Source organism: Dermacentor andersoni, chromosome 11 (assembly GCF_023375885.2).
Source record: "Dermacentor andersoni chromosome 11, qqDerAnde1_hic_scaffold, whole genome shotgun sequence".
In the NCBI taxonomy this organism is placed as follows: Eukaryota; Metazoa; Arthropoda; class Arachnida; order Ixodida; family Ixodidae; genus Dermacentor; species Dermacentor andersoni.
Window position 1 is genome coordinate 25,671,083 of NC_092824.1, and position 12,138 is coordinate 25,683,220.

Genomic DNA, 12,138 nt, shown 5'->3' on the forward strand with positions numbered 1-12,138 from the left:
CATGTTCTCGCAGGGCAGCAACTTCGATTACCATCAATATATAAATCTGTACGAATCTCTGGTGAGCCCTTCGTTTCTGATGGTCACAGATTCGAGGTACTTTGTATCAGTTACATTCACGTGTAGTAAAGGGTGCGCAGCAAATATGAAAATAAAAATGCTAAAGACATCCCAGTTTCTCAGAAACTCTGAACGGTTGTCACACTGTACGTCACAGCGCACAACGAAGGCAGCACTTACGGAGTCGTAGAGTCTGCTCGTGGGTTTCTGCTTGATCAGGCTGCGGCCCAAGAGCCCTCCGCGTTTTTTCTTCGTCATTTCTAGTGGTTGTCACGGGCCCAAAACAAGCGCAACACGTGGACGAACTCGCAGCGAGATATATTAGCATAGAATAAAGACCCAGGATTAGAGAAGAGAAACTGTACCTTCCATAGTGGTACGAAAATAAGCAGCGGAAGCGCATGGAACTAGTAAGTCACGGAGGAAGGAAACTAAGGAGAGGCCCTGACGTCACTCTTTGTGAAGCAAAAGTGAAGCCGGAATTTGGCGTTGCTCATGGCGATGCTCCGCCTTTTGGGCCACCCTCCTCGCTTGTTTACATCTTTCGCGAAACCACGCCGCGCTGCGCGTGGTGTCGCGCGCGCTCGCGCAACATCTGGCAGAGCACGGTGCAGGTAACACAGCGCAACAAGACACGGTGACTAACGCAAACCCGCCCACTCAGCGCCTTTGCCGCGGCCCGAAACCTACCAGAGCAACACGTGTGAGCGCTCAAAACCATAACAGCGCCGCCATTGTGGCCCAAAAGGCGTGGCCATACAAGAGAAAAAATAAAAAAGCAGCAAAAAAATGAGAGCCTACTACGTCATTTCCGCCACACTTTTCTCCTAGCGCGCGGAGGGGGTAGGGCCTCTCCTTAGTTTCCTTCCTCCGTGTAGTAAGTAAATAAGTAAGTAGGTTTGTTCCTAGTCCGTTTAACGCAGGGCAGGCACAGGAAAAATAAAAGTACAGTTTTTTGCTGTCTCTCACAGTTCAGTTTGGTTTTTGTGTTCGTGTACTGTAGAGTTTCACCACAATTTCGCAGAACTGTCTACGAGCACACCAACGTTTTTAGACATCAAGACTTAAGTTCCACAGCTCCGCTCGGGAGATGACCGAAGTGGCGGTCACACGAACTAGTGACGCTGCGATCGCGTCTTTTGTCACTTCTACAACTTCTGGTTTCGCTTCTGCTTTCATTTCGGTGGTGCCGCTTCGTCTGTCGCTATTGTGGTCATCCTGTGATGTGCGGCGGTATCTTCGGTGAAAAGTTTCGCGCTGAAGCGTTTCTGCGTTTCATAATAGGAAGAAGTTCCCTATGCAGTTCTGCTTTATTCACGGCTGCTCCAGCGGCCAGACGAAACGTCAGGGCCGATTTACGCTCGTGCCACCCATCGCCGCAAGCCGCACCGAACGCGAACGGTTCGTGAAAAGCGGGCGGTCGTCACGAAGCACTCCTATATAGGTGGGCCGAACCCGAGGATATGAATGCCGGGCAGACCCACGGCAGAGGTGAAGCAGGCGTTAAGCATACCCCATACGTGGGCCGACCCCGAATATAGTACGTGTAATGCCGGGCCGACCCACAGCTGCTTCACCTCCGCCGTAGGCCGGCCCGGCATTTCACTGCCTTCGGGCTCGGCCCACATATGGGCAGTGCTTAATACCTGCTTCACCTCCACCGTGGGTGGGGTCGCTATTTCACTACCTTCGGGATCGGCCCACGTATGGGGAGTGCTTAACGCTTGCTTCACCTCCGCGGCGGGTCGGGCCGCTATTGCACACTCTTTGAGATCGGCCCACGTATGGGGAGTGCTTAACGCTGCTTCACCTCCGCCGCTGGTCGGCCCGGCAATTCAATATCTTTTGGATCGGCCCACGTATGGGGAGTGCTTAACGCTGCTTCACCTCCGCCGCGGGTCGGCCCGGCAATTCAATATCTTTGGGATCGGCCCACGTATGGGGAGTGCTTAACGCTGCTTCACCTCCGCCGCTGGTCGGCCCGGCAATTCAATATCTTTGGGTTCGGCCCACGTATGGGGAGTGCTTAACGCTGCTTCACCTCCGCCGCGGGTCGGCCCGGCAATTCAATATCTTTGGGATCGGCCCACGTATGGGGAGTGCTTAACGCTGCTTCACCTCCGCCGCTGGTCGGCCCGGCAATTCAATATCTTTTGGATCGGCCCACGTATGGGGAGTGCTTAACGCTGCTTCACCTCCGCCGCGGGTCGGCCCGGCAATTCAATATCTTTGGGATCGGCCCACGTATGGGGAGTGCTTAACGCTGCTTCACCTCCGCCGCTGGTCGGCCCGGCAATTCAATATCTTTGGGTTCGGCCCACGTATGGGGAGTGCTTAACGCTGCTTCACCTCCGCCGATCGGCCCGGCATTTCAGTACCCTCGGGATGTGCCTACGTATGGAGAGTGCTTAACGCTTGCTTCACCTCCGCCGCTGGTCGGCCCGGCAATTCAATATCTTTGGGATCGGCCCACGTATGGGGAGTGCTTAACGCTGCTTCACCTCCGCCGGTCGGCCCGGCATTTCACTACCCTCGGGATGTGCCTACGTATGGAGAGTGCTTAACGCTGCTTCACCTCCGCCGCTGGTCGGCCCGGCAATTCAATATCTTTGGGATCGGCCCACATATGGGGAGTGCTTAACGCCTGCTTCACCTCCACCGCTGGTCGGCCCGGCAATTCAATATCTTTGGGATCGGCCCACGTATGGGGAGTGCTTAACGCCTGCTTCATCTCCGCCGCGGGTCGGCCCGGCAATTCAATATCTTTGGGATCGGCCCACGTATGGGGAGTGCTTAACGCCTGCTTCATCTCCGCCGCGGGTCGGCCCGGCATTTCAATATCTTTGGGATCGGCCCACGTATGGGGAGTGCTTAACGATGCTTCACCTCCGCCGCTGGTCGGCGCGGCAATTCAACATCTTTAGTATCGGCCCACGTATGGGGAGTGCTTAACGCTGCTTCACCTCCGCCGGTCGGCCCGGCATTTCAATATCTTTGGGATCGGCCCACGTATGGGGAGTGCTTAACGCTGCTTCACCTCCGCCGGTCGGCCCGGCATTTCACTACCCTCGGCATGTGCCTACATATGGAGAGTGATTAACGCTGCTTCACCTCCGCCGCTGGTCGGCCCGGCAATTCAATATCTTTGGGATCGGCCCACGTATGGGGAGTGCTTAACGCTGCTTCATCTCCGCCGCGGGTCGGCGCGGCAATTCAATATCTTTGGGATCGGCCCACGTATGGGGAGTGCTTTAACGCTGCTTCAACTCCGCCGGTCGGCCCGGCATTTCACTACCCTCGGCATGTGCCTACATATGGAGAGTGATTAACGCTGCTTCACCTCCGCCGCTGGTCGGCCCGGCAATTCAATATCTTTGGGATCGGCCCACGTATGGGGAGTGCTTAACGCTGCTTCACCTCCGCCGCTGGTCGGCCCGGCAATTCAATATCTTTGGGATCGGCCCACGTATTGGGAGTGCTTAACGCCTGCTTCATCTCCGCCGCGGGTCGGCCCGGCAATTCAATATCTTTGGGATCGGCCCACATATGGGGAGTGCTTAACGCCTGCTTCACCTCCACCGCTGGTCGGCCCGGCAATTCAATATCTTTGGGATCGGCCCACGTATGGGGAGTGCTTAACGCCTGCTTCATCTCCGCCGCGGGTCGGCCCGGCAATTCAATATCTTTGGGATCGGCCCACGTATGGGGAGTGCTTAACGCTGCTTCACCTCCGCCGCGGGTTGGCCCGGCAATTCATTATCTTTGGGATCGGTACGTATGGGGAGTGCTTAACGCTGCTTCACCTCCGCCGCTGGTCGGCCCGGCAATTCAATATCTTTGGGATCGGCCCACGTATGGGGAGTGCTTAACGCTGCTTCACCTCCGCCGGTCGGCCCGGCATTTCACTACCCTCGGCATGTGCCTACATATGGAGAGTGATTAACGCTGCTTCACCTCCGCCGCTGGTCGGCCCGGCAATTCAATATCTTTGGGATCGGCCCACGTATGGGGAGTGCTTAACGCTGCTTCATCTCCGCCGCGGGTCGGCGCGGCAATTCAATATCTTTGGGATCGGCCCACGTATGGGGAGTGCTTAACGCTGCTTCACCTCCGCCGGTCGGCCCGGCATTTCACTACCCTCGGCATGTGCCTACATATGGAGAGTGATTAACGCTGCTTCACCTCCGCCGCTGGTCGGCCCGGCAATTCAATATCTTTGGGATCGGCCCACGTATGGGGAGTGCTTAACGCTGCTTCACCTCCGCCGCTGGTCGGCCCGGCAATTCAATATCTTTGGGATCGGCCCACGTATTGGGAGTGCTTAACGCCTGCTTCATCTCCGCCGCGGGTCGGCCCGGCAATTCAGTATCTTTGGGATCGGCCCACATATGGGGAGTGCTTAACGCCTGCTTCACCTCCACCGCTGGTCGGCCCGGCAATTCAATATCTTTGGGATCGGCCCACGTATGGGGAGTGCTTAACGCCTGCTTCATCTCCGCCGCGGGTCGGCCCGGCAATTCAATATCTTTGGGATCGGCCCACGTATGGGGAGTGCTTAACGCTGCTTCACCTCCGCCGCGGGTTGGCCCGGCAATTCATTATCTTTGGGATCGGTACGTATGGGGAGTGCTTAACGCTGCTTCACCTCCGCCGCTGGTCGGCCCGGCAATTCAATATCTTTGGGATCGGCCCACGTATGGGGAGTGCTTAACGCGTGCTTCACCTCCACCGCTGGTCGGCCCGGCAATTCCATATCTTTGGGATCGGCCCACGTATGGGGAGTGCTTAACGCTGCTTCACCTCCGCCGCTGGTCGGCCCGGCAATTCAATATCTTTGGGATCGGCCCACGTATGAGGAGTGCTTAACGCCTGCTTCACCTCCGCCGCGGTTCGGGTCGGCAATTCAATACCTTTGGGATCGACCCACGTATGGGGAGTGCTTAACGCCTGCTTCATCTCCGCCGCGGGTCGGCCCGGCAATTAAATATCTTCAGGATGTGCATACGTATGGGGAGTGCTTAACGCCTGCTTCACCTCCGCCGCGGTTCGGGTCGGCAATTCAATACCTTTGGGATCGGCCCACGTATGGGGAGTGCTTAACGCCTGCTTCACCTCCGCCGCGGGTCGGCCCGGCAATTAGATATCTTCAGTATGTGCATACGTATGGGGAGTGCTTAACACCTGCTTCATCTCCGCCGCGGGTCGGCCCGGCAATTCAATATCTTCTGGATGTGCCCACGTATGGGGAGTGCTTAACGCCTGCTTCACCTCCGCCGCGGTTCGGGTCGGCAATTCAATACCTTTGGGATCGGCCCACGTATGGGGAGTGCTTAACGCCTGCTTCATCTCCGCCGCGGGTTGGCCCGGCATTTCAATATCTTTGGGATCGGCCCACGTATGGGGAGTGCTTAACACCTGTTTCACCTCTGCCGCGGGTCGGCCTGGCATTTCATTACTTCCCAGTAACGAACGGCATGCGCGTTATCAGCATGACATAGCATTGCCGACAGGAAGGTAGCGGGCGCGGCGTTTTCAAGAAAGGAAACGCAAGCAAGGCAGATGACGATCATCTGACGATCAGATGACGGTAAAAGCTTGTCCTCCCTGCGTAGAGGGCGCTGTTACGTTTCGCCTACGGCGCGCGGTATAGCCGGCGCGGATGCAACGGACGCCGGGGCTTCGTTCCAAGCAGCGGACATTTTGGCCCGTTCAGCGCCGCCGATACGCCTCCCCGCCAAGCGCGTCCAGGCGTGTTTCAGTGCCACGTGTCTTCGTGTGTGCGTGTGTGTGTGTGTGCCACGCTTGTCAAAGCGCAGCAGCCGGGGAGAGGAGCTCCCCAAGTGTGAAGCGAGGAGGTCTGACAGGCGCCGGCCAGGCGATGCGTCACTACACTCGTCTCAACTTGTCTCTCAGCTCGTCCGTGCTGCGCCGTCACGTGGTCTCATCCCGTGACCTTCCTTCTTGCCCGCGACGCCGAGAGTATAAAAGCAGCTGCCCCCGGACGCCAGGAGGAGGCTCCGATTTCTTCTGTAGAGTTACGTGCTCTCCCGTCTCTCACTTCGGTCGACCTGACCGCCCGCTCTTTTGCGATGTTAGAATAAACCAGTTGTTCTGTTACCAGTCGACTCATGCTTTGCCGGGACCTTCGGATGCTTCCAGTGCCCCAGGCCGCCAGGCCAACGCTACCCTTGGGGCTTGCGACCCGTTTGCAATAACGGGCGTCAGCGCTGAGGTTCCAACAACTCGTGCCAGCGGTGCGATTCCAACAGCTGGTTGCCAGCGGTGAGATCGCGACAACGGAGGCCAGCAGCGAAGAGATGCGGTTGACTGTATGCTGAGCAGCACAACGACCATCCGGGAGCAGTGCAACGAGCCCTGTGTGATGACTGGTTGCCTGCAGCGGAACGACTGCGCTGAATTCTTGGCTGCGAGGTTTGGTGAGTGCGGGACTTTCTTCTACTGAGTTTTGCCAGGCTTTTGTTAGTGTCAGAAACAGAGCTGGTAATTGTGGTTGTCGTTGCTGCCGGGTTAGTTTGCGGCAAGACAATAGTAGGCAGTAGAGAAAGCAGCATTCAGAGGAGCCATGGATTTGAAGTCGTTGCGCAAACCGAAATTGCTGGAGCTTGCAAGAGAGTTGGGTCTGGATGTCTCAGACAAACTCAGAAAACCAGAACTGCTAAGGGCTATTCTTGAGTTAGAAGCTGAGGATGACGAGCTGTCGGAATGCCTTGAGACCATTGAGGAGCGGGCAAAAAGACAGGAGCGCGAACTTAAAGAACAGAAAGAGAGACAGGAGCGTGAACGAAAAGAACAGAAAGAAAAAGAAGAGCGTGAACGTAAAGAACAGATAGAGCGAGAGCAACAAGAAAAAGAGCGCGACCGTCAACACGCTTTGGAAATGAAGCGTCTCGAGGTAGAGATGGAACGCGCTCGTAATGGAAGTCAGGCACACGGTGCAGGAGAACGAGTATTGTTCAAAATGACTGACCTGATGCGGCCGTTTAAGCTTGGAGAGGACATTGGTTTGTTCCTGGTTAACTTTGAGCGAACGTGCGAGAAGCAGGGGTTCTCTCGGGAAACGTGGCCACAGCGCTTGCTCACTTTGTTACCCGGCGAGGCGGCCGACGTAGTCGCTCGCTTGGAGAGAGAGGAGGCAGAGGATTTCGAGAAAGTGAAATCGAGTCTGCTAAAGAAGTACAGGCTGTCAGCGGAGGCGTTCCGTCGGAAGTTCCGGGAAAATGAGAAAGGCAGAAGTGAGTCGTATACAGAGTTTGCCTACAGGCTAATGTCAAACATGCAGGAGTGGCTCAAAGAAGAGAAAGCGTTTGGTGACCACGAGAAAGTTCTGCAGTGTTTCGGGCTGGAACAGTTTTATAGTCGGTTACCTGAGAACGTGCGGTACTGGGTCTTGGATAGGCCAGACGTTAGTACGGTGGCTAGAGCCGCTGAGCTAGCCGAAGAGTTTGTGACGCGTCGGGCTCGCGGAGCTAAGGACGGTCAAAAGGGTGAATTTGGCTCCAAGTTTGAGAGGCCGAAGTTCACACCCATGAGAGCAAAGGGGGACACACGTAGTTCGGATGCGAGTGAAAGCAGTCCGACCGAACGTAAGGAGACGGCGGCAGCCGAAGCCGAACGCAGAAAACGGTTCGAGACGAGGCAAGCGCGCGTTTGTTATACGTGCCAGAAGCCGGGTCACTTTTCGGCGCAGTGTCCAGAAACAAAAACAAAAGTCGTGTTTTTGTCCTTATGCAGCACTGACGAGAACATGAAGCTTCTCGAGCCTTACATGCGAGACCTCCTCGTGAACGGGAAAGAGTGCCGAATGCTTCGCGATTCCGCAGCTACGATGGATGTAGTTCACCCCTCATACGTAGAACCCGATATGTTCACGGGCGAGTGCGCATGGATCAAGCAAGCCGTGGAAGCTCATAGCGTGTGTCTGCCCGTAGCAAAAGTGCTTATTGAAGGACCTTTCGGAGCGCTTGAGACGGAGGCCGCAGTGTCATCTATGCTGCCCCCCCAGTACCCGTACCTATTTTCGAACAGGTCCGATCACCTCCTGCGCGAGAAGGGGCTTTTGTTTGGTGAGGCTAGCGTTCAGGCCTTAACCAGATCGAAGGTTCGGGAGCTCGCTGCAAAGGCGGTAGTTGCGGGACCGACGTTGTCGAACGATGAGAAAGGGTCAGAGGCGCAGCAAGCTGATATTCAGAGCACGCCCGAACTGAATAAGATTGAGCCTGTAGCGTTAAAGGCACCAGATACTGGAGAGGAAATTCCCGATGCGGGAAAGTTAGAAGAGCTATCTGCAGATTTGCTCATCGCGCCTACGTCAGACGGACTTAATAGGTTGCTAAAAGTCAGCCGGGCGGCTTTGATAGCCGAGCAAAAGAAGGATGGCAGCCTAGAAAACATACGCTGCATTGTCAAGGAAGGTGTCGCCAAGAAAAATGCTCGCTTTGTGGAAAGAGGTGGGGTCCTGTACCGGAAGTATCTAGACCGCAGAGGAGTGGAGTTCGATCAGCTGATCGTGCCTCAATGCTATCGTCAGGATCTGTTGCGCTTGTTCCATGGGGGTTCGTGGTCCGGACACCTAGGAGTTAAGAAAACTAAGGACCGTCTCTTGCAAGAGTACTATTGGCCAGGGTGTTTTCGGGACGCAGACCACTTTGTGAAGACATGTGACACCTGTCAGCGGGTGGGCAAACCAGGGGACAAATCGAGGGCGCCGTTGAAGTTGGTACCTATCATTACGGAGCCTTTTAGACGGCTCGTTATTGATACAGTCGGACCTCTGCCGGTAACAACCACGGGGTACAGACACATTTTGACTGTGATCTGCCCAGCGACAAAGTTCCCTGAAGCAGTGCCGCTTAAAGAACTCAGCTCTGTTGAGATAGTCAATGCACTACTGTCCATATTTGCGCGAGTTGGTTTTCCTGCGGAAATCCAATCAGATCAGGGCACAGTGTTTACTAGCGCTTTGACGACAGCCTTTCTCGAAAGGTGCGGGGTAAAGCTGTTACACAGCTCAGTGCACCACCCCCAGTCGAATTCCGTTGAGAAGCTCCACTCCGTCATGAAGCGCGTGTTGAGAGCATTGTGTTTTGAACATCAAACTGACTGGGAGCTGTGTCTGCCTGGGGTGATGTTTGCATTACGGACCGCGCCGCATGCGGCTACGGGGTTTTCGCCAGCTGAGCTAGTGTACGGTCGCTCGCTGCGTTCTCCGCTTCGCCTGCTTCGAGACGGATCACTGCCCTCTCCAATGGCTGCAGACTATCTCTTCCACAAATGGCCGCCTCCTGCGCTGGAGCCTCGCTTTGCAACAATATTCCTTTGAGGTGCGTTACAAAAAGGGGAGTCTCAACGGTAACGCCGATGGCTTAAGTCGAAGCCCCTAACGTGGGAATCAGCCTCAAAATTGTTTGTTACTGATGTTTTTCTTCCTGAGGCAGGAGTTTTAACATATTGCTTTTGTGTAGTGTTTTAAAGTGATGACGTGCTTTCTAGTGCAATTTTTCAATTTGTGGATGTGTTCTGAGTGCTGCAAAACTACTGTAAGGAACTAGGCAGTGGTATAAAAGGGGAAAGAGCCTGGCAGGACTTGGTGAGGGTTGTTTCGTGCTTGCTGACTGAGCGGTTGAGTTTCGGCGTAGTTCTAACGCTTGCCGGGAACGAGAACAAAAATGTCAACTCTCCCGAAGTCACTTTGCAGTGTCCTGTATGAACCTGAACGAGAGAACGAGGCCTTCTCTGTGCGCTGCGCTCAAGAAACGCCGAAGGACGACCGTCTTCGGTTATGAGCATCATCAAGCGACATCCCTCCGGACAGCGGATGCAGTCCCCTGACCATCGGGATCTCCTTCCCCCGGCGGGGCGGTCTGTTACGTTTCGCCTACGGCGCGCGGTATAGCCGGCGCGGATGCAACGGACGCCGGGGCTTCGTTCCAAGCAGCGGACATTTTGGCCCGTTCAGCGCCGCCGATACGCCTCCCCGCCAAGCGCGTCCAGGCGTGTTTCAGTACCACGTGTCTTCGTGTGTGCGTGTGTGTGCCACGCTTGTCAAAGCGCAGCAGCCGGGGAGAGGAGCTCCCCAAGTGTGAAGCGAGGAGGTCTGACAGGCGCCGGCCAGGCGATGCGTCACTACACTCGTCTCAACTTGTCTCTCAGCTCGTCCGTGCTGCGCCGTCACGTGGTCTCATCCCGTGACCTTCCTTCTTGCCCGCGACGCCGAGAGTATAAAAGCAGCTGCCCCCGGACGCCAGGAGGAGGCTCCGATTTCTTCTGTCGAGTTACGTGCTCTCCCGTCTCTCACTTCGGTCGACCTGACCGCCCGCTCTTTTGCGATGTTAGAATAAACCAGTTGTTCTGTTACCAGTCGACTCATGCTTTGCCGGGACCTTCGGATGCTTCCAGTGCCCCAGGCCGCCAGGCCAACGCTACCCTTGGGGCTTGCGACCCGTTTGCAATAACGGGCGTCAGCGCTGAGGTTCCAACAACTCGTGCCAGCGGTGCGATTCCAACAGCGCCTAACCGACTCTGCAGGCATTTTCACTAAAGTTGTTCTCTCTCTCTGTCTCTGACGATCATCGTTGTGTGGCATATATACACCCCAAAGGGTGTAAGCTTTATTTAGAGTGTAAGCAAAATTACACCCTTTGATTCGTGTCTTGCCACACAATAATCGTCATCCGTCTTGCCCGCATTTCCTTTCCTTAACGCTGCGAGCCCGGTACTTTCCAGCAACGAACGGCATGCGTGTTATCAGCATGACATAGCATTCCCGAGAGGAAAGTAGCGGGCGCGGCGTTTTCAAGGAAACGCAAGCAAGGCAGATGACAATTATCGTTGTGGGAAAAATATACACCCCAAAGGCTGCAACCGTTTTAAGAGTGTATGACGGATGTCCGAAAGTTATCCCACATATGGTCCTTTTTTGACATACACGTTAATATTTACCCTCTAATTGAGGCTGTCTTTCCTAGTTACAGAATTTTTTTCTCGTCTCTTCGAATGACAATCCCAAGCTAGCTTGTCCGCATCTCGTGTGTATGTCGTACGTTACGAATTTTCTGACGCAACTGTGAAAACTTCAATTAGTTCAATAAGGCACTTGCGCTTGGCGAAAGGCCTAGAAGAAACTGAGGATACTGCACATCCCGCCTACGTGCGTGCGTAACGTGTGTACACAGTTGATGTATCCCTTCTTGATGCGTGGACATTCTGCCCATTGCATGTCACACATGTGATGCGACCTGTAAATGAAATTATGCAAACACTGCAAAAGGCGCCGACATACATCCGCAGAATGCCCCTATAGTGTCCTTCGCGTACGTTCGCAGGACACCAAAAGTGCGGCCAGACGGTCGTGCGAGGGACGCATTCCACACATCCCTAGGATATCGATGTCATGGCAGTGGACGTCCATGGGATATCTACAGGACGTCATTGTTGTCACGCGCCGGTAGAACGTAGTGGTTGTACGCTATGACTGTAGCGGCAGATGTAATTTTGTTGGCAATAATTACGAGAAAGTGAATTTCTCTGACGCACCGAATACTTTAGCGAAGCACCGCCGCAAGACGGTGCAGCAGTGATGTCTCCATACGTGTACGCCGACACTAAGACACTCTTTGAATGTGAGAACTGTTCACGTAATTTCATTTATACCCAGGCAGGCAGAAAAGAATGGTAGCTGCTGTCACTGACTACATGGGCAGAGAAATCATTAGCGCCTCCACTCGCAACACCACTATCGTGGAAGCAGAAGAAATCTTGCTATCAAAGCGACGGAACCAAACCAACAAATCACCATCCTATCAGACTCTCAAGCGGCATGCAGAAGCTACCTCAGGGGACGAGTATGCACCGCAGCCTATAGGATTATACAAGATATATAACCCCGAGCCAGATTTCACCTTTTATGGGTACCCGGTCATGAGGGAATCAGGGGAAACGAAGAGGCTGACAGAGTAGCTCGTGCGCATGCTACACCCCACGGGTGCTCACAGGACGCCTTTGACGACCCGATCCCGATTGACCAGAACTACTCTGCAATTTTAAACTATCACAGAGGAA

The 12,138-nt window shown here is 54.8% G+C and overlaps 1 protein-coding gene across 1 annotated transcript in view; it reads right to left on the bottom strand.

Annotated features, from left to right (window-relative positions):
- Nucleotides 1-431, bottom strand: part of Ns3 (nucleostemin 3) — a 95,180-nt gene extending 94,749 nt beyond the window's left edge. The window contains exon 1 of the mRNA XM_055064412.2: nucleotides 241-431. Within this exon, the coding sequence (XP_054920387.2) occupies nucleotides 241-318 (78 nt within the window). The 5' untranslated portion in view covers nucleotides 319-431. The remainder of the gene's footprint in view (nucleotides 1-240) is intronic.
- Between the last annotated feature and the right edge of the window lie 11,707 nt (nucleotides 432-12,138).